This window comes from Malurus melanocephalus, unplaced genomic scaffold, assembly GCF_030028575.1.
Source record: "Malurus melanocephalus ecotype Western Australia unplaced genomic scaffold, MMel_1.1 scaffold_208, whole genome shotgun sequence".
NCBI classification, from domain to species: Eukaryota; Metazoa; Chordata; class Aves; order Passeriformes; family Maluridae; genus Malurus; species Malurus melanocephalus.
In genome coordinates this window covers 816,119-844,069 of record NW_026623440.1, presented here as the reverse complement: position 1 = coordinate 844,069, position 27,951 = coordinate 816,119, and the positions used below count along the sequence as shown (strand labels likewise).

The following is a 27,951-nucleotide window of genomic DNA, read 5'->3' as shown; positions in this document are numbered from 1 at the left end:
TTACTCAGAGCTGTGAGGATCTGTCTAACACCAGTGTGTTCCCCATCTTTGTGACCACTTGCTTTGCTTAGCTTAATTCTSAAGTCAGAGGAGCAATTAAGGGAGAGCAGCCCCAAGCTCTGATGAACTTTGAACTTACTCAAATATGAAGCTGATTAGCTGCAATAGAGAGAGCCAACACCATGGTCTAAACAGCCAGAAATTCAGCCCAGTAAGCTCTGAGATCCAGGTGTTGTGTTCATGTGCATCTTTACCTGTACCATGTGAGAGATGGGTTCAAGCTGTCTCCAAACAGCCCTTCCCAGAAACRCAGGGCTGTTTCTCCATTGAGTAATGCTGCAGCGTTGAGATGACACAGAGGGTGTCCCAGATCCTGGACCCCTGGGGTTTCCCCAGGTGTCACATCACTCCTCACAGATAATTGCTTACCATCATCATCTGAAAGAACTACATCTTCCATGACTAGATTTACAGGTACAACCACTTAAAAAAAAAAAAAAAAAAAGTATTCACCCACAGCGAGGTAAATATGCAGGTTTATTGCAGCCAAGCCACTCCTTTCCGTGTCATTCCTTCTCAGACATCTGCTCGTGGATGTTAAAACCCCGAGCACCTTTGGCAGGGACACTGAACTCTGAAACCTGCAGCACCTTGAAARGAGGAGCACTATTTGGGAAGGAGTTTTTGTCCCAGGAAAAGCAGCAACTTCAACCCGTGTCCCATGGGAGACAAGTGAATCTGAAGTTATATATTATATAAGAAGTAGGGGATGACAGCAGTTTATCATTAACCTGAACTCTGCAAGAAGCACATAAGGAGAGAAAGAAGAAGAAAGCCAGAGAAGCAGCCAGGATGGAAACCATCATAAGGATCAACAATCCTGCGGATATCTCTGTTATTGTCATCTATTTTTTGGTAGTTCTGGCAGTGGGACTATGGGTACGTTGAGATTTTATTTTGTTTTATTTAATGAGCAGATCAATTATAGTCTCGACAAAATTGCTCAGTAAGCGAGAACGTGTAATTGTGCAAAGATTTTGATGCTTAATTGAGATAATTAACAAGTGCACGGTGGGCAAAATGTGGGCACTTATTTACTCTAGAGGGGATGATRACCCAGGGGGCATCCCTTGAATGGAACTGGTGGGAAAGGTGTAGTAATGAGGTTTGTGTGAGAAAGAGCCGAGGGATGTGATCAGTAAAGATCAGCCGGGGTCCCTGTTAGGAACAGGCTGGACCTGATTTGGCYGCGGAGCACTGGGACTGCAGGGACAATTGGCAGGGTGAGGTGATACCATAGGAGACAGTGGGGAGGGGGAGTTGCAGGGGTGGGCAGGGAGGTGACACCGTGTTCGGGGTGGTGACACCGTGTGCGGGGTGGTGACACCGTGTTCGGGGTGGTGACACCGTGTGCGGGGTGGTGACACCGTGTGCGGGATGGTGACACCGTGTGCGGGATGGTCACACCGTGTGCAGGGTTTTGTGGCGGGATGGTCACACCGTGTGCGGGATGGTCACACCGTGTGCAGGGTTTTGTGGCGGGATGGTCACACCGTGTGCAGGGTTTTGTGGCGGGATGGTCACACCGTGTGCAGGGTTTTGTGGCGGGGTGGCGTTGCTGCCGCCACCGGGGCTGTGACGGTGCCAGGGACGGGACGGCACATCCGCCCGGCCGGGGCTGCGGGTGCCGGCTGAGGGCAGCATTGCCGGGGCTGTTTCTCCACTCCGGGGTGCGGAGCCACTGGAACYGCGGGGCAGGAACAGCTCCGGGGCACAACTCCGGCAGCGCCTTCGTGCTCGGGCTCCGAGCGCCGCGGTGCCCTCGGGAGGGCGAGGGGACAAAGGGACACAAAGCAGCGGGGGGACCCCAGGGGAGAAAGGCAGCGCCCAGCCCAGCGGTGGGACTCAGAGCCGGGACTCAGTGGGACTCAGAGCTGGCGTTTGGGGAGAATGGGCCGATACCTGCGCTGCAATGGTGTGAACAGTGGAACCTCACTGAATTTGGGTTTCCCTGGGGCAAGATCTCCTGTCACCTGAACAGCTGACCATTAACCAGACCAGAGGAGGTATTGCCTTCAGGAATCCTCTGCTTTCCAGGAGCATCCCAGGAACATTTCATGGTGCAGAAAAATCAGCTGCTGAACAAAACTCCCTTTCTAACAGCCTGTCGATGTTCTGGAGCAACAAAAATTTAGGGTTTGCACGAAGTAGACAGTCTTGTCTTTGCCTCTTCAGCATAAGAGTAGAGGCCAAAAACATAGCAAAAAACCTGAAGCCCCAGTCCACCAGAACACCTTGTTGTCTGCAGAAGGTAGCTGGGTCTTTGCCATGAAWGTGTGGCTGTTGCTGTAGTTGAACTTTATATTAAAGACCTCTGACAATGAAGGGCTGTTCTGTGGCTTCTCAGGCCWTTGTGTGCTGAGTTAATTCCTGGAACCGTTTCTTTCCAGCCATGATGACATCGTTATTGGACAAATACTTATTCAGTTGCTGTGTGTACTTAAATATAAATCTATCATATTTACTTCCTTTCTTCTGCATCAGAAGAAAATACATGGCTAATTTTCCCAGGTCTTCTTTCTTTATTTACCTGTTCAAAGTCCATCAAAGAAGACAATGGGAATCCAGTAAATAATGGTTCAGGGTCATTAACAAAAATTGGAGGAAGCTTCCCTCTAAAGCCTATCCCTTGACAAAGATAAAATGAAATGGAAATTTTAGCTGGCTTCTTTTGGAACTTCAGTGGGAATCAGGCACAATGCTGATATCACAACAAGAAAACAGATACCTGCGGGGGCAGGGTGGTATTGAGTAAAAAAGCTGCATAGTTTCTCTTAATAAACTTGCACCTTATAGTCTTTTTTGGTACCTGAATTCAAAGACTTTTCACCCTAATAAAAAATTCAAGTGAGCTTTTATTTGAGTGATATTTTTCCTTGGTTAAATTTAATTTTGTTTCAGTGCTTCACACTATAGTGAAAGGCGAAGTAATGAAGCTTGAATGGTTAATGCAGACCTAGACAAAAGAATCATTGCTCAGTTGTATTATTTTCTTCATCTTAAGGTTGTTGTTTTTAGTCACTTTATTTCTTTTATTTTACCCTGTCTGTGTATTTTATTATGCCTTCATTTAGCTGTTTGTTCTTAGCCTGTATAGCTTTGCCTAGTCCATTTAAAATATGATTAAAAGTTCCTCTCTTCCTTTTTTCCAGGCTATGTACTCAACCAACCGAGGCACAGTGGGAGGGTTTTTCCTGGCTGGACGCAGCATGGTTTGGTGGCCGGTGAGTGCTGAGTTGTGTGTGTGTAAAACACAGGAGGAGCATCTGCACCCCTGGGACTGCCCAGTCCTCAGATATCAGGATCTCCATGATGTTTTTATTGTGTAGCTCCAAACCCAGCTCTGTCTCTAGCCATGGTGTCACAGGGCAAACTGCACAAACAGGGCACTGSATGGGTAGGAAAAAGTGTTGGGGGAAGTTGTCTGTCTTCAGCTCTGTCTTGATTATGTGATCAAATTGTCTGAACATAAATACAGTGGTAATGTCAGTACAGATAAATCCAGTGCTTTTTCTTTCATCCCACGTTAAAACTTTATAATATTTTGAAYCTATTCTTTTCATTGCACTCAAAGAACCTTGCTCATTTTGAGGTTATCACAGGAATTAATTTGCTGAAATTTTCCCCTTCATTGCCCTATTAGTTCTACTTTTAGTAGCAAGTTCTGGTCTGCACAAGGAGAAAATCCTGGAAATGCTCTGATATGTTACTGGCAAAATATATTTGAAATATATTTGGAGAGTATCTGTGGCTTATTGCTTGTCTTCTGTGGATCTGTGTTACCTTCCAAGGTAGAGAACAGGAGCCACAGACACAAAACATTCCTAGCCACACATAAGGCTTGGGCAGAAATGATACTGGAAACAATTATCTATTTGTAACAGACCATGCAGGCTCTTTAATATGAAAAGCAGAAAACTTAGACAAACCTGATTTTCTGTATGAACCCTGTTGTACATGATTCCATTTGTTTGAATGGAATTCCTTGACATTCCTGGTCTTGTATTCAGTCTCATAAAATGGTTTTGCATTTCATTAGGGTTTGTGAGCCAAGACTCCACACACATTGATTCATTACAGGACCAGAAGGGTGAGAGTAAATATTGGTTGCCTAAAGATTTAGGAACTTTCTTGAAGTAGGCTGCAGAAATACCWGCACACCCTTCAGTCCTGTGCTTCAGAGAGCTGCTCTCTGCCTTTAGAAGGCATTAGAACAGCCTYTTAAAGGATTAAAGGCCAACAACAGTAAAAGGTTTCCTCATCTGATGTAGTAGATCTAAAATTCAGGTTCCATTGGAAGATCAAGAAAAGGGAAAATTTCCAAGCTATTTTAAGATAAAACCCATAATTCTAGGACAAGAGAAAACCCAACAGATTACTTTGCTTAACTGCCACTTTAATCAGTGAGCTGGTTTTGACCTTGTGCAATTCTGTCGGTCTGTCGCTGGCAATATGAATATCCTTTTGTGCAGATGTAAGTGGAGGTGCAGTGAGGCTGCAAAGTCTCACCATAGAAAACTTCTGTCTTAGGCACTGAGAACCCCTAATGGCTCCTCTGAGACTTGGGGGAGAGGATCTGACACCAAGTGCTCTGCCAGCACAGACCAAACAGACTGAGCAGGCTCCTTTCCTCCAGTGGGAAGCTGACAGGGATCACCCCTGACAGTTCCTGCCAGGATCACCTCTCCCCTTCCCAAACTCGGTGAGCTCAGCCTGGACAAAGTGCTAGTCCTCACTGGAGTCCTAGATCTCCCCTTCAGACCTTCCTTTTGGAATGCCAGGAGTGGCTTCCCATGCCATAAACATAAACCCTTCTTGCTATTCTTCCTGGTATCACTCAAAATAAACAAAGAGCAAGCACTCCAAAACTMCAAACTAAATACCATGTCAGCAGCATCACCCTGGAAAGTTTGCCTTGGATAGAAAGAGATTCCAAAACACCAATTCCCACAGCTTAGCAGGTAGATGGGATGTCCATCACCTGTGCAAACTGGGMTGAAATGATGAGGAAACCAATGAAAGTATAGAAAGTTTAGTCAGAGATGTGATCTCAGTTCTGCAATAGCTAAAGCTGTGTGTGGTGTTTTACTTTTGTGCTTTGACTCCTCTTTTGCTCCAAGTCAGGGCTAAGCTGGACTAAGGAATGGCTCTGGATAACCCCCCTGCATTTCCACAGTCAGGGTGGGGGCAGTTGTTTTGCAAGTGGACTCTTGTTTATCAGATTTCTCCCCTGCCATTTCAGGATGATGACCCTTGTCATGTAATTGCTTTCTGGAACAGAGAAMAATGAAGGAAAAAATCCTTCCACAAGCTTGTTATAGACTTAATTCCCTTAAACTAATGGTAATTTTTTGTGGTTATCTCTGTTCTATGTTCTGCACAAGTGGCTTTTCTGACTCCACAAGGAAAGAGGCTCATTAGCAGTGTATTAGCATCTCTTACTGACAAACTGGGAAAGGCACTCTGTTCACCCAAACCATATAGTAGCTGTGGTTTGGCAGACCAGAGGAGACCCTGGCAATGAAGGGCAATTCCCACTTTTAATATGGATTTTGAATTTTTGTCAGTCACTGGGCAGCTGTGATTATGATTCAATTTCTCAGTGTATAAAGTAGGACCAAGACACATCCTGGGCCAACTGTCCTGCTTTGGCTCTGATTGTTCTGCTCCAGCAGAATCCAAGAACGTTGTTTAGTATCTTGCAGAAGCAAGTCCAGAGATGATTTTCTGGCTGTTCTTTGAGGTCAGAGGTCACTTCCTTGTTAGTTCTCTGCAATCACTGCCCTTGTGAAGTGGAGGAGCCAACTCATAGTTCCAGTAATTAATTAGAGATAAAGGTATATAAGTACATTCTCACAGCTTACCACAAATTGAAATCTAATTGGTTAATCATAATGGTATGAAATGCTGTGCCCTTTCCACAGTCTTTTTACAGAAACTCAGAGAAGAATCTTCAAGAAGCTGGTTTTGATCTCTCAGGCTTTGAGAGAAATATCTTCAGGAAAGACTCATATGGCTCTTTAAATCCTCATAATCAGCTCTGCTTTGTCTAAAAAGACAGACAAGTTCAAGGCAAGTGACAGCTCTGTAGCAATGGGCCTTGCCARCTTCAGCTTCCTTTGCCAGATGAAGGAGTTGGGTTCAGCCAAAAACTTCCTGCCACTGTAGGAAATGAAGTCAGCTTTGGTAGCAGTCTCTGTCACAGGATTAACTGCCTTTCATGTGCAATTTAAAAACCCAAACCCTCCCTTTTGAAATTTTCCTGCTTTTGAATTTTCCTCTTCAGGTTCTGTGGTTTTGCATACAGAACTGACTGCACAAAATTATGGGTTATCTTCTATACCTCAGCTCCTGAGGCATGAAGGATAATAGGACAAAGAGTATCTGCTGCACATCTGAAGGCCAGCTATGTTAGAAAGATTTACTGAACAGTTGGCAGGAAGGATGCAGGGTCAAGGGCACTCCAAACAGAAATGTAACTCAGCTCGTTTGTTGTCACGTACATTTAGATCTTTGTGAGACAGATAAGAATTAGGGGAAAAAAAACCCCAATAGATTCTGGCTTCAGTTGTGTACAGCTTATCTTCGTGGCCATCAGAACTGACCACATGATTTCTCTGATCTTTGCTGCCAGTTAAGCTTTACATATTTTCAGAATTTTCCACACTTGCTGAATCTGACTCTACTATGAGGAACCAGGAGTGACAATTSTGCTGTGAATAAGATTTGCATTTCCTTTTCTTGGGTAAAGGAGAATGAGAAATTACCTTATTTTGTYAAGTTCCATTAAAAAAAAWWAAWWAAAAAARGGTAAGTCAATAGTTTTCAGGGTAAAAAGAATAATAAAGYAATCAAAGCAAAGCTCCAGTAGAAAAGACATTGATTTCTACAGAATCCATCAGAATTTCCAGCTGGCTGGGAGGTGCTGTTTCTGTCTCAGAGCACAGAGTGGGGAGGTCTCAGATCTGCCTCCTGTGCTGTGCTCTTACAGCAGCCATCGGGTTTGTTGGAGCACAGACATTTTTGATGAGTATTGTGTATCCATCCYTCCTGCTTAGTGAACTGGGAATTGTGTAGATGAGGTTTAGGTGGGTTATAATGCAATTCATAGAATTTTCAGATTAACTGGRAAAGCAGAATAAAACCTCACMCTTCCTTCTCTGGGTCTCRGAGCCTGGGGARTGTGGCAGTAATATTGTATTGTGCWGATTTTTCCAAAGTGGTTAAGGGTGATCCCAAAAACTCAGGTRGGAAAATAGGATGCCTTTGCATCAGAGTGAAGTTACATGTTGCAGGGAAGAGCTGTGAGTTAAAGAAAAGCATGAACAGTCTCAAGGAGTAGTTCTSCATCCAGGGAATGGGGATTTGAGAAGCAGCTTGTGCAGGTGACCCACAAAGAGCTCAGGACCCTGTGCTGTGAGAGGAGCCCCTGCTGTTCCCACTCTGGGAATGGGGCCCAGGCTGTGCTGGGGATCCTTTGGGTTTGGTCCTGAGCTAAGGCTTTCAACAGGAGGGTGGGCATGGGGCAGAGGGGATGTGTGGCAGGTCCTGGCAGGGACAGGAGGCACAGGCTGTGCATTCTGCTCMCTGTCACTGCACCTGCCACTGGCCCTCACAGGCATCCCATCCTCTGGAATGGCTGTGGCCAGGATGTCCRTGCATCCTCCAGTTAATGAGAAGARCAAGGTGAAACAGTTAATGAATAACAGGAGAAAACACAGTGACCGTCATCTGCTTCAGGGTGGGGGGACTTCTGCTGAACAGAGTGCTCTTGTTAAGACCTGACCTCTTAAAATCTTTTAAAAGAGTTAATGTTCCACGTTTGCCTCAGGTTAGTTCAGGTTTTTCATCCTCTTTCCCTCTTAGCAGCTTTGTCCCTTTCAACCAACTTTCTTCTTTACTTTTCCTCCTGGATCTGTCTTTAAAATCAAGGCACTCACATTTTCACTGAAAAGAGTTAACACTTCCAGAAGATCATTTCCCTCTGCCATTCCCAGTTTCAGCCCAGAGTTCTGTAGATGCACAGCAGCATCTACTAATGGCAAATCAAGAATTCCAGTAATCAGCCCTTCCAGCACAAAAATACCACCAGCAGGAAGTTCTTCAGCGAGACAGCTTGGGCCCAGAGCCCACCTGTCTTCTTCTCTCATCTTTAAAATATGACAGATGGGAAATTTCTCTGTCTCCTCTGGCATCAGCAGCTAACGGGTGGGAGGGTATTTGGTCAGCACTCCTCTTGCTGTGACCGTGCTGCAATTTTAAGGTGATCTGCATTTTTCTGGCTATGAAGCCACGTTCTCCCTTCCCATGTATACATAAATGAAAAYCATTTTTGGAATTGCATCCATTATTAGTATGTGTTGATCTTAGAGTTCTGCTGCACTGGATGTTCCCTAATTCAGAGAAAAAAAATATAGGAAGTGGAGGTGGGACCTGMATTCACATTGTTTTGTCCTTGTGCTGATCCTAAATGTGTTGGTGATTTTGCATTGGTTTGGTTTGGTTTTGTATTTTTTCTACAATTGTATTTTGGATAAAGCTGGGAAAACATCATCAGTGTGTCCTTCTAGCATGTCCTGGGGCATCAGGCACCGAGGCAAAGCTTGTGCCTGTCAGTTCTCAGTCTTTCAGTAGCTGCCTTTACTACTTGGGTCTGCCTTTATGCTTTCGGAACRGGAGAGGGAACACATTAAATAAAATCAGAGATTAATGTGGTTAATATTTTCTGGTGGTTGCATTTCTAGTAACCTAGATGTAAGTTTAATTATTTATCTCCAGGGAAAGCACTGGACAACAGTGCTAATGCTTGGTATAAGTGGTATTTGTTTCTTCACTATCTTTTCKGGGAAAATTTGCTGTCACAAAGAGGTTAGAAGAAACAGAGGTCTCTTGTTTGCCAATGTTGGTTGCAACACTTATMATTTCTGTAGAAATATGTCATGTGACAAACTGGTTACAATTCTTTAGGGCACAACTGGCTTAGAAACATGTGAAAAACCCCAAATCCAGAACTGAGTGAAYTTAGAGACATCAATTTCCTGTCACAACAAAAGCACAGTTTGTCTGCAAAAAACACTACAAGAAATCAGGAGATCAAACTGAGGAAASAGAAAAAAAKTAAACCTGGAAAAGAAAGAGTGGAATCCTCTGAATTTTATTGTTATGTTGCAAATAAAAAATGGGAGAGGATAATCTGTGTTATCAGAGATCAGGACTGTGAGCTGAAGAGCATGGTTGCTATTTCAGGCTATGGCATAGCTCTGTACAATAAATCTGCTCCTCAGAAGTAGATTTCTATGATGAAATCCTTCATCCTACTGAAACTCAAGTAATTGCCCCTTGCTCCCAGAAACATTGATTGAATAYTTGCTGCTCTTCAAATCAGTTGGACTCAATGATCCTTGTGGGTCCCTTCCAATTCAGGATATTCCATRATTCAAATGAGAGCATTAGAAGCYGATCAGCAGAGATTCTCTKGCCTGGTTTCTATGTGGTTTTCTTTTTAATCTTGTTACCTTTTTAGATTTTTTTTTTTAGCTTTCAGAGGACGTAAGAAAAAAAACAGAAATGAAGGAAAAATGTTCACTTGCATCTTTTCAGCTCAGAAGTGCTCCAGCTTCTGTGTCTTCTGCCCATAATACTCAATCCAACCTCTCCTTCATGCTTGGCCTCTCACCTTGCATCCCTCTGTACCTGACCCAGTAAATTATCACTGGGTCTGCCTTTTCTGCTGCCTTTAATGTGCTYATTTTGAAGAAATGAAGCTCATTCCTTTTCATCTTTTCTATTGTCTAAGGTACTGGATTAAGAATTAGATCTTTGTGAATGTCTCCTGCCTGCCTGTACACCAACAGGAACCTTTCATTTTTTAATCTCTCCGTGTTCACCAATTCCCATGTTCTCCCCACTGTTCCGTTTATGTGATCAGTGCATTTTTTTGGGTTCTTAGAGATCCAGCACTTCTTAAAAACAGCTCCATGATATGCTACTTTATGTGGCTTCCAGAAGTACTTTTTCAGGAGATATTTCTGCCATGCAGCATTTAGAATTTAATGCAGTAATCAAACACCTTTTGGCTAAAAGTGAACCAAGCCCAGCTCTCACCAATGAGAGATCCACAGGCTGTGCCATAATGAACARAGAGTGCAGGTTTGACAAGTGGGGATGTCCTTGTAATTTCCTCCTTGCACAAGGCAGATCACAGTCTTCTTCCCTGACTGTCTGGATACCATCCCAATATCAGTCTGGCAAGTTTTGCAAGTATTTTAAAATCTATATTGGTGTAATGTATTTTTTGACACAACTAGAAGATACTTTATTCAACATCATTCTCACCCTCACTGTTGAAGATATGATGGCTGGAGTCTGTGATTTCAGTGGGAACAATAAGTGGGAGTCCTGAAAATTATCAAGGAAGGAAATTATAAGGAAGTTTGTTGTCAGTCTGTCATCACCACCACCACCACAGAGAGGCATGAGTTCAATGTGCCAAATGGAGGTGATTTTTTAAAAATTACCACAAACATAAGAACGAATTTTTGTTTTTTGTCTTTGCAGATTGGTGCTTCTCTGTTTGCCAGCAACATTGGCAGTGGGCACTTTGTTGGAATAGCAGGAACAGCAGCAGCTGGAGGAATTGCCATTGGAGGATATGAATGGAATGTAAGTGACATATGTGTCAGTAATGTACTTGAGATATCTGGATTATCTGCAGAGCTTAATCGAAATAACACTGCAGAACAATTTAGGACTTTCAAAGTTAGTGCTTGACAATACTGTTTTCTGCCCAGACCTGTAAGAGCCAATGCCATCTACTATTTAACCTGTCCTCCCTGGACATTGCCCAAGCCACTGGAAAAAGATGACACTTTTCTGTTGAGGCTTTTTAGAGAGCACTTGAACAAATAAATTGGTGGAATCTCTTCTCTATGCCTATCTTTTGGTTGCTTCACAGGCTGTAAGGAATTTTGACCATCCCTCATGAGCACCTGCATTCCAAAACTCTTTTCCTCTTTATCTTTTCCTTCCTGTAATTAATTATGTATGTGTTTTGCCTATGGTTGCAGTACAGGGTAGACATAGCCATGCTGACTTTAAATGAACTTCCTGGAGTACCAGGAGTAAATTGCAGCAGCACAGACTCATGAACTMCCTCAGTCCATTTCCTTGTATTCTCAGGCTCTGTGGGTGTGATAACAATGTCCTTGTTCTGCCTAATTCACCTTCGGGGAAGGGATTAGAGCATGACACAAAGGCTTTAATGAGCCTCCACAGGTCGATACTTCCCTCACATTTACTTCTGAGCAGTGAAAGAATCATCCCACCCTGAGGGTTTTGGCTTGTGTTCCTTAGCGAGTAAATGGTTGTTGCAAATAATCAAGTACTGGTATGATATAAACGTTTAAGGAGAAGGACAAAGCCTAAAATGAACTGTATGAGATGTGCACAATTTATCCTTATTTTTGATTATATCAGGCCTGTGACAGACCTGATTCTGCYTCTTCTTCCAGCAAAACAAAGCAAACAAAACCAGAATACAAATCTCTAGGGCCCACATCCTTCTTCAGACATCTCTRACAGTTCATCTCCTGTGASATCCATGTGGATCAATATCAATGCACTGTGTACATTGATACAATTGAGACCCAGTACATTTGGGAATCATCCCCCCACCCCTGCAATGCCCAGGTTTTTGTGGTTTCACTGGTCTCTTGCTGCTGTTGGCTCTGCTTTGGGAGCAGTGTCTAGAGAGAAGAGGCTCATTCAGCTGATCTTGTCTTGTCTGCAGGCTCTGATATTTGTGGTGATTCTAGGATGGCTCTTTGTACCCATCTACGTCAAAGCTGGGGTAAGTCAAACCATGACATTACACTTGTCTCTGCTGCTCATGTTTGCAGATCAGGGCTGGAATATTGCAAAGTCATTATGGATGGCATGAGATCTGAGTGTGCCAGAACAGCACTGTGTTTTATCTGTGTACTTGAAARATGAGAATTCTCTGTTCTTGAGGATTCTCTGTTCTAAGACCTGAGCTGAGAAGTACTTGGTGCTCTCTCCTTGTTCTCCTTTGATTCCTGGAGCTGCTCTTCTTTGAAACTGTATTTGTAGCTCCCCTAATATTTTGCTCCACTCTCAGTATCGGAGTACCAAAAATCTTCCTCTAGTTTGATTTGTACCTGTTCTCCATTATCTAAAACCTTCTCCATCCCACAGGTGGTGACAATGCCAGAATATCTGAGGAAACGTTTTGGTGGGAAACGGATCCAGGTCTACCTGTCAGTCCTTTCCCTRATCCTGTATATTTTCACAAAGATCTCAGTAAGTGAAACTTCTACTGCATTTCTTCCATCCTACATTGGTCTAAAGAAAAGAAACCCCTTTTTATAATAGTGCTCACACAACTGGTCAAATGTTTCAGGTTCAGAGCCCTTGGTTGAATTAACAACTGTAAAAGTATGATTTTGTGTTTTCTTTATTCTGCCCAGTGACGCTGTATCCAGATCACTGCTGCTATCCAAGGTTTTTCTTCCTGGCAATGTCTCTTGGTGCTTGTTGTACTTTGTCTTTCTTTTTTAAGTTTTAGGGTTCACTTCCACTTTTGCTCTTTTGCTGTCCTCTAGAAAACATCAAAGGGAAGGAAAATTTGTGTTATCTTAGAGATCTGTGAAACCTGGGGCAGGAATTTTTGTCCCTAGATTTCATATTTATCTGTTTTAGTATCCTCTGGTGATCATGCCATCAGTAATACAGATGAGGGGAAAGAGCAAGAGGGCTATGGATAAAAAAAGAATACAGGAATTAGAAAATGAAAGATTGGGGAAAAGGAAATGAGGGAAATTGTAAYAGCTGAGGTGAAAGGAGGGAAGTGGAGAGATTCCTTTAATGGGCAATTGATTGGTGTAAACTTTAAGGTGCTGTGAAGTTAATGTTTATTAAGTAAATGGATGTGTTTCTGTGAAGTAGTAAAGGGAGCTGGTTATTTTCTGTATATCTTGAAACTACRAGGCTTCTAAAGAAGTCCACAGTTCATGCAAACCTCACTCCCTTGTTTTGCAGAAGTTGTTAGGGCAGATTACTCTTTGCCCTCTGAATGGGAGCTGAGTGATAATAGTGCAATTTAAGCTAAAAGACTGGCCTTCTGCTCTCATTCTCACATCATGATAACTGATCCTTAGAAAGGTTATAAATTAAACAGGTTGGTGGTGTGAGCTGGCCTCAGAGTGGATTTCTGTATATTTCAAAAGGATTTGACAGTTTGCTGTGGTTGTGCTCAGCTCTCATAATCAGAACTCCCAGGTACCATACGCAGTTCTGGGAGTTCCAGTCAGGTCACTCACAGATCTTTCCAGCAGCACATTTGTAGTGAGCCTATCAAGGTGCTGTGTAGGCTCTGAATTTACTATCCAGCTTTGATTTCCAGCCTGTGCCATGCCTAAGGATCTGATTATGGGATTTTACACCGTTTCTGTTGGACTGTCCTGTKTCCAGGAAAGGCAGGTTCTGCTTTTAAGTTTCCAGTGTTTTCATGAGGCTGAAACCCCCTCTCCATAGGGATCCATACAGCAGCAGCTTACCTGGGCCCCACTCCACCATTGGCCCATCCCAGCTTCCCATCAACCCATTKATTCCAGGTATTTTAGGGAAGTGCCATGGAGCTGAGTCTCTGTGGTGTGCAGGGTAAAATACGGTGCACAATTTCCTTTAAGCATTTCCTCTGTTTCCCTTCCCTGAGCAGCTCTGGYRGTRTCTGTGCCTATCCAAGTGAGRTTGCTGTGGTGTACAAACAGMTCTCTGCACTGCTGCAGAGTGTCACTGTGTTTGGATGGGCAGCATTGGCCCAGGACTCATTTGTTCTCTGTATCTGATTCAGAATAGGCAGAGCAGCCASTCCTTGGAGGTTTCAGAGGCTCTCACAGTAATTTTTGCTGTGCCATGCTGWGTGGCACCATGTGCTAATGGTGCCCAGAGGAGCAGCCCCAGCAGCAGGGAGGGAGGGAAGGGCTGTTCCCTGCTGGGCTGCAGTAACTGTGCCATGGGGAGAGGCACAAGCACAGGCACAGGCAGGTGGCACGGGCCTCCCTCCCCACAGACACGTTGTGTATCCAAACAYGTCCACGTGTACACAATCCATTGTGTTTTACTTCCCTGAGTGCTGCCTTGGTAAACACTCCCTTGTGATGTCTGAAGCTCTTTGAGATTCGATAGAGGATGGGTTTYTGCCCTGCCCTGTGGGAGGTCACACCCACCATTGTGACTGGCAGCCATTCCTCACTGCCCTTTATTCTTGCAGAAGAGTGGCATCTCTTGCTTCTGGGGYAGTTATTTCATGTGCTGCTTCCTTGATGTGTTGAAATATCAAGTAGTGTATTTAAAAATATAATTGTAACTGCTCTCTGATGAACAGTATCATGCTTCATGTCGTGTGACTCGTGCCGTGCTCTTTCTGGTACAGTGCCACCACCATGTGATGATCAGATYCCCTTTGCACACCTCTACAAGGTCCTTACCATTTCTCTTTCCCTGCACATTTCCTRTGGGTTTTGTTGATTTCTGATCTTGATTTGTGGCTAATCAGCCAATTCATCCTTGGGACCAGGACACACGTGATCTTTGAGCCAAAGGATTTCTGTCATACAGGGGTCTCACCTGTACCTGGTCCCTAGTGTGCAGCACATTGTGAGTAGAGCCCATAGCAGCTTGCAGGGGCTTTTTAGCCACTAGTGCTGATGATATTGGCCATTATGCCAGAAGAAATGATCTGGTAAAAATAAAATGTTGATGGACAGTAATAGACTAAGTTATGACAAGACAAAAGGGAATTAAGATCTGAATGTATCTGAAGAAATCAGAAATCATTAACTGGAACTTCTAAATTTGTTTCAGCATTTTCTTTCTGTTCATTGTACATAATTTCAGTAGGAAATATGTGGGCATAGACTTGCCAGGGGGAAGAGGAAGAGAAGGATAACCTCCTCCCAGGGCTGCAGAGTGCAGGGGTTAAAGAGGAGGTGCCCCTGCCCTGACTCTCACAGGATTCATGCAGCTGGCATGCATCTGGCCAGTGGTTCCTGCRTGATCTGTTCCTTTGCAGAGATAGCTTGTAACATAAAGGAAAGAGTCACTCTAATAAGAGATTAGATAAAGATTAAATAGTGTCTATAAAAGAGTATAAATGGAGAAACAAGGAAATATTGGAAGGCAATAATCTAACTGGGAAGGAGGAGCAGTGAAGTTGGAAGATAACTCAGCGATTTGAGATGCTCAATAATTAACTATACATTTCTTTCTGGAAATCATTTTAGGACCATTAATATTTAATGACATGTAGGCTAAACTAAAGCCAAGAAMAATAAAAGAAAGGTCTGGGACATAGACTGATTAGTGGTGTGAAGAGATAGGAAAAAAAATACCATAGAAAGATAGGGCAAGGGATATGGTCTGCCAGCCACTGGGGTAATAGCTAAAGGTCCTGGTTCCCAGTTTCAAACAGCAGTGTGCAATGTGGATGGAGGAGGGTGGGTGGGCTGCACAGGAGCCCATCAGCTGGGTGCTCAGGAGAAACCCCTAATAAAAGTGTAATTTACAATAATGCATCACAAGTGCACTGGGGCAGATTATTCTGATTGCAAACTTGTATAAATAACATTGATGCAAATTATCTCTAAATCAGGAACTGATTTAATGTGATTAACATTCCAGTGTTACTCTGAAACCTGAACAATTCCTTTCTTATGCAACAGCTAAAGGTCTCCTCTGTTAGCAAACAGCTGTCAGTTCTTCTACAGGAACTTAAAAACAGAAACAATAGAAGATGTTTGCCTTTAAAGCAAATGCACCTTTTGTCCTGAACCAGCAAGACGAGCTACACCACATGTGAGCAGTAAAGGGAAAGAGAATTGTGGAGCAGCATTGATGGAAGAGAGCTGTGCATGTCTTGGTGATGTGACACAGTCCAGCCCTGCACGCAGCAGCAAATGGAACTCACACTCGGTTTTAAGCAGTTTCTTTTGAATCTGTCTCTCACTGCCTAAGCATGCAGCAGTGAGGTGACTGTCCAGCAAAAATCCTGTTGAAAGAGGCCTGGAAATACTCTGAGAAGTGTTACACCTCTGCTAATCCAGAGAGCTCCACAGCTCTGAGGGGACACTGTCAGGTGCACAATGGCTTCTATTTTCTTTTTGATTTGTGTGTGCAGTGCTACAAGGGACAGAGTTTCAATGCCCTCATCATGGAAGTGTAGCATGTCATCATGAACCTAAACATTGCTGAATATATGATTTTTTTTCCTAGGCTGACATATTCTCTGGAGCTGTATTTATACAGCTGGCCATAGGGCTGAATCTTTATGTGGCCATCATTATCCTGCTTTCTATTACTGCTCTTTACACCATCACAGGTGAGTTTGCAGAGAAGTCCAATAAATCAAAGAAGCTGGGGGAGCCAGAAGAAAGAGAAGAGGGGAAGTGGAGAAAAAGGGAGAAATGAAAACCTGAAAGAGGGGTTATTTACAGTGGTCTTTGAATAACAGAGGTGGTGAGAAAAGGGGAAGAAAAAAGGAATTTCCACTGAGACATTTGCCCAGGGCTAACTTATTTGTCCTGACTTTTCTCTGCCATCAGGTGGTCTTGCAGCTGTGATTTACACAGACACYTTACAAACATTCATCATGGTAGTGGGATCCTTTATTCTCATGGGATTTGGTAAGTAAATCAGACAAATTAAACTGGAATGGTCAGCCACAAATCCTGCAGTGGCTATGGGAATGAACCTGCAGTGTGAAACTCTTACCTTAACCAGGAGTTTTCAGATCATGTATCTATTTATCAGGGAAGAAAACAGGCATGTTGCCAAAAGCCAGGCACAGTGCCAAAGCCCTTTAGTCACTGAGTCACTCTGTCTCCTAAGCACAAGTGAATGTGTAAGGTAATAAACAGCATCCCATGACGGCATTTTAATATCTACATTAAGGAGGTTTTTCTCATGCTCTCAAGCTCTATTTGAGAAKTCAGTAATAAATCCTTTATTGCTACTTTTATTTTCTGTTTTTCAGCATTTGCTGAAGTGGGAGGTTATGAGGCTTTCATGCAGAAGTACATGGAAGCAATTCCATCCAACATCTCCTATGGAAACACYGTGGTTGATCCGCAGTGCTACACTCCCCGCAGGGATTCCTTTCACATCTTCAGAGATGCTGTCACGGGAGATCTGCCATGGCCAGGGCTYGTCTTTGGCCTCAGCATCATTGCCATGTGGTACTGGTGCACGGATCAGGTAATGTGGAAGCCAAATGCYTTGGAAAGGCCAAACACAGAACTCTGTGGCCCAATGTGATCTTCCCCTGTAATGCAAAGCTGGTCCACAGAATTGGGTGTTATTTCAAGATTTGTCAGTGAYTTTTCAGTCCCTGGTTTCTGGATGCATCTCACCTGTAAGAAAATGGAACAGGTGTTCTTTCAAATCCTCCTGCACACACCTGTGCCCAGCAGATCCTGTGTCTGCCTCCTTTCTCAAGTTTTGTGTGTGACCATGTGTGAAAACACTGAGGTTGTGCTGTGAACATTTACTTAGGAGACCACACAACAAAAGACCCTTCTTAGACTGGTTSTAGATACCATTCCCCTTTCAGTAAGACAAGATTGTTTCCTGTATGTGCAGCTTTTATCTTTGCCTGCACAATTCTTTGTATGTTTGGTCTTTCAGCCTGGAGACTCTTCCCCAATCATCCTTCCTTRTCTCTAAAACCCACTGTCCAGTTTCCCCAAGAGACCACACTGACATGCTATACCTGCCATGTCTCATTGACAGGTTATTGTTCAAAGATGTCTCTCTGGCAAGAACATGTCCCACGTGAARGCTGGCTGTATCATGTGTGGCTACCTCAAACTCTTGCCCATGTTCATCATAGTGATGCCTGGAATGATCAGCCGGATTTTGTACACAGGTATGAAATGGATACAGAAATGCAAARTTCTTCTTGCTGCCTGCCTTTCATTGCCAATAGCTCTGTCCCTTCTAAAATATCCGTTAGATTGTCATCTTCTCACCCAAACAGTCCAGGCACCTGTATGCACAAAAGCTAACTACACTGTGAGATGCCACAGGTCTTCCTGTTTTCCCTGATCCCAGATATCTGCTAATGCTATTGCTGTCTGTTTTAGAGGAAAGAAATTCCCCAGTGTCCTTCCCCAGCTGTCTGTTTGTTACACACCCACTCTGACTGAATGWGTAAAAATGCAGTCCCGGATGTCCAGGATACTGTGCTGGCAATCAGAGGGAYGGGCCATCAGTCACAGAATGCAGGGTTTGGGCCATGGACAGTCCTGAGGCCAGTGGGGGGAAATGCCACTCTCCTGTCTCTCTGACCAGCAGAGTTTGTCTGTGTTTGGCAGCAGGCAGAGGAGAGAGATTCAGGCTGCAGGGGATGAGTTTTGTGCTCCTCTGCTTGTTTCTCTGCTTGCCCTCCTTCTTATTCCACCCTGGTCTGACAAAAAGTGCTGATTTTCTTTTGACCTGCAGCACTTGTCAGTATTCTTTTAGAGAGGAAAGGAAGGAACGAGGCTTAGAATCACCTTCCTCCCTACCAGCAAACGGAGGATGAAATCAAACATGTCAATCTGGTGGTTCAGCACAGAGATACATTCTAGCAACTCTACTAATTTTGGAGCAATCTGTTGTTTATATGACCTTGTCTCAGTGTCCCTTTWTCCTCTCCTCAGATGTGGTGGCTTGTGTTGTGCCTGAAGTCTGTAAGCGCTACTGTGGCACCGCAGTGGGCTGTACAAATATTGCTTATCCAAAAATGGTAGTGGAGCTTATGCCAAATGGTAAGACCCTGTCTGTATTTGTTGTTTCTTTGTTTTAAGAAAGCTGAAGCTGCCAGACTGTAAAAACAAGTGATAGAGAGGGTCCAATACCCATATTTAGCTCCAAAATTATTGCTAGAATTACGTGCTATTAACCCAAGGGGTTGTCTGTATTAACTGTAGGTGCAGATTAGCTCCACACTGACAGTGTTAGCTCTCAGCTGGCAAATACTGGGTGCTGAAATGGTAAATGAGCTCCCTTTCTGTGGAGGTAAAAAATAACCTGCTTGGCCAATGATTTATAAAAGACACTGTGCCAGGATCTCTGAAATGGAGGCTTGTTCCTGTGGCTCTCCTGCCAGCCCCATGGAGGTGGGTGTTGGCTCATAGAAGCAGGTTGTGATATTATACAGACCATGGCGCTTCCCTGAGAGGTTTGGTACTTCCCCATCACACGATAACTGTTGTTCATAGCATTGTGAAATCCTGCAGTACTTCCCCATGCTCTGTGACCAGACCACATCAYCTGGAAAAGTGTCTTACTCTGGTTTTCAAACAATAAAAGAAACTTGGTTTTTTTTGGCAAACACCTGATTCACAAATATACTACAAGCAAGTAAGCMCTCTCATGCAAATAAGAGGAATTATTTTTATAAACGTTGGGAAAAGTCTACTTAGTATTATTTTCTTTTTATTCCAGGGTTTAATCAGCCAGCATTCACTAAAGAACTACCTATGTGCTAAAAGTTCATGAGTTTCCCTGGCACTGCTGTAAATAGCTTTTCCCAGGCTYTGCTTGCATGGCACGGGAATGTCAGGCAGGATTTGATGTCAGGCACATAAATCTGAGCTGGCTGAGTGGAAGGGGTTGGACATGCCCTGGTGTCAGGTACTGAAGCTCTCATGGAATGCTCATCCCAGTTTCCCTGTCTTTGTGTTTCAGGTCTGMGAGGTCTGATGCTGTCAGTCATGTTGGCCTCCCTTATGAGCTCCTTGACTTCCATTTTTAACAGTGCCAGTACTTTGTTCACCATGGATATTTACACCAAAATTCGGAAGCGGCCATCTGAGAAGGAGCTGATGCTGGCTGGCAGGTGAGTGCAGCTGAGCTTGGTCCCTGGCACTCCCTGCTCCAGGCTTCCTCCTCCCAAAATCGCAGCCTGGAGCCCGCCTGGCAGAGCTGCAGTGGCCTCCTGTGGCCGGAGCTGCTGTCCCGCCCCACACGCTCCTTTTGGGAAAACACGCTCTGCTCCCAGCGTGCATGAAACAGCCAAACYAATTCTCACTGCTTCCCGCTGCTGTTTGAAGGGAAATCTTTAAATGAACTTCCTGGGCTTCGTGCTGCACCAGGCTGCAGCATCAATGAACTTGTTCCACTTGATCTGCTATTGATTTGTCTCTGGACATAACAACCACAGGAAAAAAGTGATTTTCTATGTTTTGATTGCATATTTTACTGTGTGCTGATGGAAATTTGACATTCACCGACTTGAATTTCTTTTGTTTGTTCAGGGCTAATTGGTTATTCAGCCCATTACAATTGATTTCACTAGCTGAAATACAAAATGAACATCTAAATTATTGATTGCTGTTTTTTTTTTTTTCTCTGATAGATCATAGATACTTCTAAGCAGATGGCTAATTGAATATCTGGCTATGTTTACAGGGCATTTATGTTACTTTTAATTGGCATCAGCATTGCCTGGGTTCCYGTGGTGCAGTCAGCTCAGAGTGGGCAGCTCTTTGATTATATTCAGTCAGTAACCAGCTACCTGGGACCTCCCATTGCTGCTGTTTTCCTGCTTGGTGTCTTCTGCAAGCGTGTCAATGAGCAGGTAAGTGCAAATTAGGAAACAGGTATGCTGCATGTTCCTTTAGGAATTGGCAGAACTGCTTTTTTTTGGTTTTGTTTTGTTTATGAGCAACTGCTTCYTGTTTATTTTAATCCCAGTATAACCCAGGGATTCTATGTCTCCATATCCCATTGTCTGAGGTTGCAGAGATGAGTTTGGRAAAGTTCTTTCATAGTCTCATAAACAGTCACCTAAAAATTCATAAATAGCTCTGAGACTTAGGTTATCTATCACTGCCAAGAAGTGTGTTAAATGGATAATCATGAACAYATACTCCAAAGTTATCATTGAGGATATTGGTCACCAAACTGCTTTACCAAACAAATCAACCTCTTACCTATCCTGTCCAGTGGGGTTTTGAATATTCCCAGGGGTAGAGATTCCACAGTGATTCTAGGCAACCTGTTCCAATGCTTAAACACCTTTACAGTAAAACAAAAAAATATGTTTAAACAGAATTTCCCACATTTGAGTTTGTGMCCACACATACCTGTGCATCTGTTATACTTTGGTCTGGAGTACTGTACACCAGGCAGCAAAAACCACAGGACTCMCAGTACTGMGAATTAACTTTTAACTCATTACTCTCAGGGGCCATTAGCAGGTACACCAGGCACACATTTCAGGAAGGATAACGCAATGTTCTGGCTGGTTCCATCGTGCCAGAGTTGTCAGGGATTTAGTGCTTAAAGTAAAAAAGGTGTGAGAACAGCTCCTGGGATGTGCAATCCATGGCTGGAGCCTGTCCTGTAGAAGGGAAGAGTTACGTGGAGCCAGGTGGACTGKGAGAAAGGGGCTGGATGAGATGTCCTGGGCTGTGTCTAACATCAGAGCTGGTCATTGCCCCTTTCAGTTGCACTCATACACGGAGCTGTGAATGAGGTCACTGAAAGGGTCCAGGTTAAAACCCACGTGCCAAAGCCACATAACACGTAACTTCATGTTTCCTTCAGCAACTGCTTGAGAGCTCAGAGTTTATTTCCATGCCTGAAATGACTCATTTTGATCCCTTTTTGTCACATCCTTGTCTGCAGGGTGCCTTCTGGGGCCTGATTGTTGGGCTGCTGGCTGGACTGGGCAGGATGATTGCAGAGTTTGCCTACGGGACTGGCAGCTGTGTGGCCCCTTCCAACTGCCCCTTCATCATCTGTGGCATYCACTACCTTTACTTTGCCATGATCCTCTTTGGGGTTTCTGCCATTGTCATCCTGGCAGTCTCCTTCATGACCAARCCCATTCCTGATGTACATGTGAGTATTATTGCAGTGCTGCTCCTCAAGTAATGCACAAGGAAACCATCAGTTTTAAACCTTAGTACTTGGTGTTTTACCTCTCGACATTTCAGCTACCCCCAGCATACAGCTCTTGTAAGAAAGCAAAGGAAATAGTCTTTACCTGTCACAAATCTTCAGTGACTCSATAGACAGAGCAGACATTTGGGGTGCCATGGTCTCACAGCTGGCTGGGCTGCTGGCCAGGCTGGTTTTTCTCTCTGTAGTCAGACCATGGATCAGTTCAACTCCTTTTGTTCTGTGCAGCTTCAYCGCTTGTGCTGGTCCTTGCGGAACAGCAAAGAAGAACGGATTGATCTCGATGCAGATGAGGAGCAGGACAAAGCTGATGAAAAAGATGATGAATCAGGTAACTGCTGAATACCTACAGATTCTGTCATATATTTGAGAATCCCTATTTCATTCCTGAAGGAACATTAACATGCTTGATATTTAAAGACATTCTCCCTCCCTCCAACAACAAAAACTCAGCCTTCACAAATTTAAATGGCCCATGAGCTGCCTTTAGCAATCTGTCAAGCTCAGTGTAAATCAGATGTGAAGTGGATTTGAAGGGAGGAAATCTTGTTCTCTTGGTAGCTGGGTGGCAGCTCTAGGACTGAACTGATGGCAGTGCTCTGGGTCAGGGGTGCTGTATGTCAGCAGAACTGTGTGACTCCAGCACTCAGAGGGAATTCACCTGGAAATAGGGGGTTGTGAAGGATTGAAGGCACCATGAAAGCAGACTGCAAACCAACCTGCCCTCTTTATTGGGGTTCTGTTTCTGCTTCTAAATTCCTTTTTATCAGTACCCTCAAATTAATTTATTTGTCTTTCAACTAAAAGTGTAGAAAATATTGAAAAAATGGAGTTTAAGCTTTGCAGCAAAGTCTGCTTCTCCACTACCAGGCCAAGACTCAGGGCTGCAAAAGGCCTGAGTGCTTTCTGCATAACYGTCTCTTGAAATATGTAGAAAATCCTCCTTTTTCCCAAGTAAGCTGTGAAAATACAACATTAACTTGATTTCTGTACTGTTTTGTACTAAAATGTTTCTGCTGAACTATGACCATGAATCAGAACAGGAATGTCCTCAGTCCCAGAGATGAAGAGTGTGCCATGATCCATAGTTACCTTTCCTGACCAGAGTGTTATTCCTTCCAGTGAACGAAGCAAATGAGGAGGACCCAGGATGCTGCAGGAAAGCCTACAACTGGTTCTGTGGCTTGGATCAACAGAAAGGCCCCAAACTGAGCAAGGAGGAAGAGGAGGCACTGAAAAAGAAACTGACGGACACGAGTGAAGTACCCCTGTGGAGAAACGTTGTGAATATCAATGGCATCATCCTCTTGACTGTGGCTGTGTTTTGCCATGCCTACTTTGCATAACCCCTTGATCACAGTCCTGAAATGTACTGCATTGCCAAGCAGAAACCATGGCTTGTAGATTTACAGAATTAGATACACACTGTATTTTCATCATCGACATTTGTAAAACATCAGGGTGATTTACTCACTGATTTTGTGATCATAATTTCAACAAACTAAAGATGAAGGACACTGGGATTTCAAGAGAGAGAATTTCTTTTTAGACTTTGAACCAATCCAGAGCTAGCTGAGGTTCAGAATTTCCATCCAATATTCTCTCTACTCGTGATACATTTCATATTTTAGTTTCAGAACAAGGCTGTGTGAGCCATATTTTAAATCAGATTTTGTGAACTGTCTTCTAGGGTTGATGATATTATTTTGATTTTCAGCCCTTTTTCTGATCACTSAATTTTTCTTTTCCTTTGGCAATGATAATTGCAAAAAAGCCACAACCACCAAGGGACTGTATTACAAACTCAAATTAAAACATCACTTATCCCAAACATGGGATATCATAAGTAAAGGATTTATGTATCTACCAATGTTCTTGACACTAAATATAACTTTCCATTCTCACTTCCCCCCCCTTGTGTTTCTCAGTTGCCAGTGGAACACTAACCTCTGAACTGATCACATTTTGAAATTGGGGAACACCCGTTTTGATGATCCTCAAAAGAATTTTACTTACAGTAGATTCTGTTAAAGGTTAACTTCCAAAAGTCCTCCTTTCTTGATATTTTAATAAGTACCTATACTTGAATGTGAAGCTTTTTATACGAAATACATATATTATATATACACAGCCAATACATTATATATATGCACTATATATATATTATATATTTAAAATATATATTTATGTGTGTGTGTGTATATATATTTATTTCTTACTGATCAGTTCTCACCCTGGTGTGTCAAGGACCTCTTTGCTGTGGGGTTGGAGTCCATGTACTGCCTCTCTCTAGGGAACTGTGCTGTAACCAGCCCATGCCATGGTGAAACATCCACAGCACTGCAATGCTGGGCTGCATTTTGCAAATACATTGGAGGGCTCTGTGCTGCTTTTCTGCAAAGCTGTACATCTTTCCTCTGAAGATTTCATTGAGAAATAGGATTCCTGCTGCATGGCAGCATGAGTTAGCAGTTCAGGAAGGAGAATAGTCACAGCTGTGGGATATCAGCTAAACCAGGCTGATTGTCTCCACTTGAYAAGTTTGGTACCAGCTGGGGACACAGGAAAAGACAGATTGAACACTTCAAAGCAAACAGCAATAGATCTTCTTTTCATCTCATTCAGCCTCCTGGGGAATCAAGTATAGAAAGAAGAGGCTGGTTGCTTAGACAAGCAGCAGCACAATTCCCTGTTCCCAGTTGCACACGTTTGTGGGTGCTGTGCTGACCCAAAGCATTCCTGATGGTTCTGCCGTGGGATGCTCCAGACTGACAACAAGTGCAGCTGAAGGGAGAGCAGTGCAACCCCTGCATGTGCCACACCACCCTGCTCTGGCTCCTGGGCTTTATCCACCTGCTCTGTTCCTGGGCTTTACCCACCCTGCTCTGTTCCTGGGCTTTACCCACCCTGCTCTGTTCCTGGGCTTTATCCACTCTGCTCTGGCTCCTGGGCTTTACCCACCTGCTCTGCTCCTGGGCTTTACCCACCCTGCTCTGTTCCTGGGCTTTACCCACCTGCTCTGCTCCTGGGCTTTATCCACTCTGCTCTGTTCCTGGGCTTTACCCACTCTGCTCTGTTCCTGGGCTTTACCCACTCTGCTCTGGCTCCTGGGTTTACCAACCCTTCTCTGTTCCTGGGCTTTACCCACTCTGCTCTGTTCCTGGGCTTTATCCACTCTGCTCTGGCTCCTGGGCTTTACCCACCCTGCTCTGGCTCCTGGGCTTTACCCACTCTCCTTCATAATCTCCTGGCAGGGTCTTTGCTTCATTTGGATCTATCCCCAAATGCTCTGGATTCCAGTAGAATTGCTGCTCTTCAGTATAATCCCTGCAGGGTCTTTAGCATAGGCCAGATCAAATCAATATTTCAGACATACTRGTGCAAACCTTTTTTCCCTTACACTTTATGCAGTGATAGAGTATTTTAAAGACCATGGAATTAACTGTATTTAATGAAYTATGAAGGCTTGTATGTATTAAAGTATTTGTATATTTTGAAGTATTTGATGTCCAYAAAGTGATGGGATTTTTATGTAATATGATGGAAAACAGAGAAACTTCATTTGGTGTCTAGGTTTTGGCTCTGGGTAATAGCTATGGATGCAAAACAAACAAAGAAGATGTCACTGAGGATTGCCCAGATCTCTTTTTGTCATACTTTGCTACAAAAATGTGGTGAAATTATAAAGGTATTTGGACAAAGAAAACACAAGTGATTTCCTGGCAGTCTGAGCAGCCTTTGGATTACCTCCTGGTTAATCAGTCATCGTTGCTTGATTTTGCTCCTCAGAACTACAGATTTTTGAAAATCTAACCCACAGTTTCCCAGGGATATTCACTGTTTGTCCTAAGCAACTTGACTTCCTTGTGGTCTGAAAGTGGACATTGTGGAGGGAAAAGCTCAACTGTTTACATAAAATTTGACAGCTGCTGTTGACTCCTCTAATTTTGTTGAATTTCAAAGAAAAAATGCCTGATATTGTGAACAGCTGATAAAATTGTACTGTTTAGCTAACATTAAATGCCAGCTCAGGTTGGTAGCTATTGCATTCAAGGACAGTTTCATGATTTTAAGGAAGAAAATGATTTTTCTTCAGTTCTCAGGGGAGCTGTGTCCATAAGCTGTTATTGGGGACAGTCAGATAACAGCAGTGTCTTCCACTGTCCTGGGCATTCTCATGCTGTAGAGATGGGAACTGTGAGCACAACTGTTCCTCATCTTTGACTGTACATTTGAAATATTCCTGCTTCGTGCTGAGACTCCAAATAAATCTCTGTCTCACAGCACAAATCACCTGTGTGGCATGTCCAGCATAACACAGTTCTGTTTCAGGGGATCTTGAGACATCCCAGCTTATCCTGCCAGGGTTAAAGCTTGTTTTAATGGACTTTAGTTAGATATACAGAATTATTTCAAGCGAATAAAATATGCACTTTGCAGCATTGTCAGCCAATTGTGGCATTGTTCTGTGAAGAACACAYACTAAAAATCTTCCATTTAAGAATTATTACATAGTTCTTAGGGAAAAATCCTGAAAAAGGGTAATCACCATTCATTTATGTTTTAATTTTGCTGTATCACCCACAAAAGTGTATTCAAGTATCTCACAAATGTTAAGCCTTAATGATGATGAGAACACTCTGTTCTTAGARCTCAGAATTTGGGTTTATTCCTATTTTATTGAAAAAGCTCATGTACTGRAATGCCAGGGGAGGGAAGGTCTGTGGAATAAATCTGCAGTCACCATGGTTTGGTTTTCCCCAGGCTGGCTGGGACATGGCACAAGGCTGAGCTCCTCACTTGCAGCAGATCATGGCAATTGGAGCCCCAGCAGAAGCTGGGATTTATGAGGAGCCTTCCTTACCTGGAATAACTTCAATAAMCAGTGCCTGAGGTTATTGTCCTTATCATCAATGAAACAGGGTACCTTTTTTTGTGCCTCCTGAAYAACATTCCATCTTATCATCTATTGTGGGGAACTGTGAGAAAAAATAAATCCCCTTGAGCTCCTGAGCCCAACCTCTCCTCACCTGGCAGAGCTGAGGCCAGAGCAGCTCTGCCTGCCTGGATCAGCACTCCCCCTACTTTTCTTAAGGTACCTGGAAGAGCTTCAACCTGAGGTATGTGTAAGTTTGTTATCACTCTGTATAGTAGTTTGTTGTTTTTTTTTTGTTTTTTTTTGTTTTGTTTTGTTTTGTTTTGTTTTTTTTTACAGAATTGGAGCCTTTAAGTTTAAAATTGTAGCTTATATGCAAAGTCTCCTAAAAGAAATTATTAAAATGGGTTGTATTCATTCAAATTGCAAATTTTGTCTTGCTAAAAATAGGTCCTGTGCTTTGAGCCTATTAACTTTGTATGTAGCTCTGTGTGTCTCTGCCCTTCTGGTTTAATGTAATTAGCCAAATCTGACTTTCCCAGACTATTTTGTCCTTAGACAAATCTCTCACTATGTAATTTAATTTTTTTTTTTTTAATAGAAAATGTAGTGGTGGGAAACAAATATATGCCCTGCTTCGGAACATGAAGAGATGGAATTAAAAGCTGCCATTTTCCAGAGCAGGACAGAATGGTTTCCAACCCTTGGCCTTCTGAAAGGATACAGGGACAGTGGAAATGGTGTGTAGTCACCAGGACAAAGAGCTGTAACATTCTTACCCTTCTGGAAAMTGTTAGAAAAGCTTCAACATGAGCTCTGCCTGGTGGGACACARGGCTCCAGGGGGARGTCTTGTTTTCCATGGATGCAGCTSTCATGTCTTCTGGTGYTGCTGAAGACWGTTGGGCAACTGGTTTGAAAACTCTATCTGTGYAGAGTGTAACTGCATTAATTCCAGTATTGACCCACCACCACATTAATTATATCGGGGCATTAATAACTGTTGGCTTCAAGCTAAAGGGGCAAATTGCTTTCATTGATGTTAAGAAT

General features: G+C 43.3%; 1 protein-coding gene across 1 annotated transcript; it reads left to right on the top strand.

Moving 5' to 3' along the window:
- The first annotated feature begins 574 nt into the window (after positions 1–574).
- Positions 575–27,141, top strand: SLC5A1 (solute carrier family 5 member 1). Its single transcript, XM_057373854.1, has 15 exons — positions 575–939; positions 3,213–3,284; positions 10,618–10,722; positions 11,849–11,908; positions 12,274–12,378; positions 16,351–16,456; positions 16,680–16,760; positions 17,111–17,331; positions 17,866–18,001; positions 18,777–18,884; positions 19,807–19,957; positions 20,530–20,698; positions 21,751–21,966; positions 22,255–22,357; positions 23,149–27,141. Exons 1-15 carry the CDS (start codon positions 853–855, stop codon positions 23,370–23,372), a joined length of 1,944 nt encoding a protein of 647 aa, XP_057229837.1. The 5' UTR covers positions 575–852; the 3' UTR covers positions 23,373–27,141.
- The last annotated feature ends 810 nt before the right edge of the window (positions 27,142–27,951 follow it).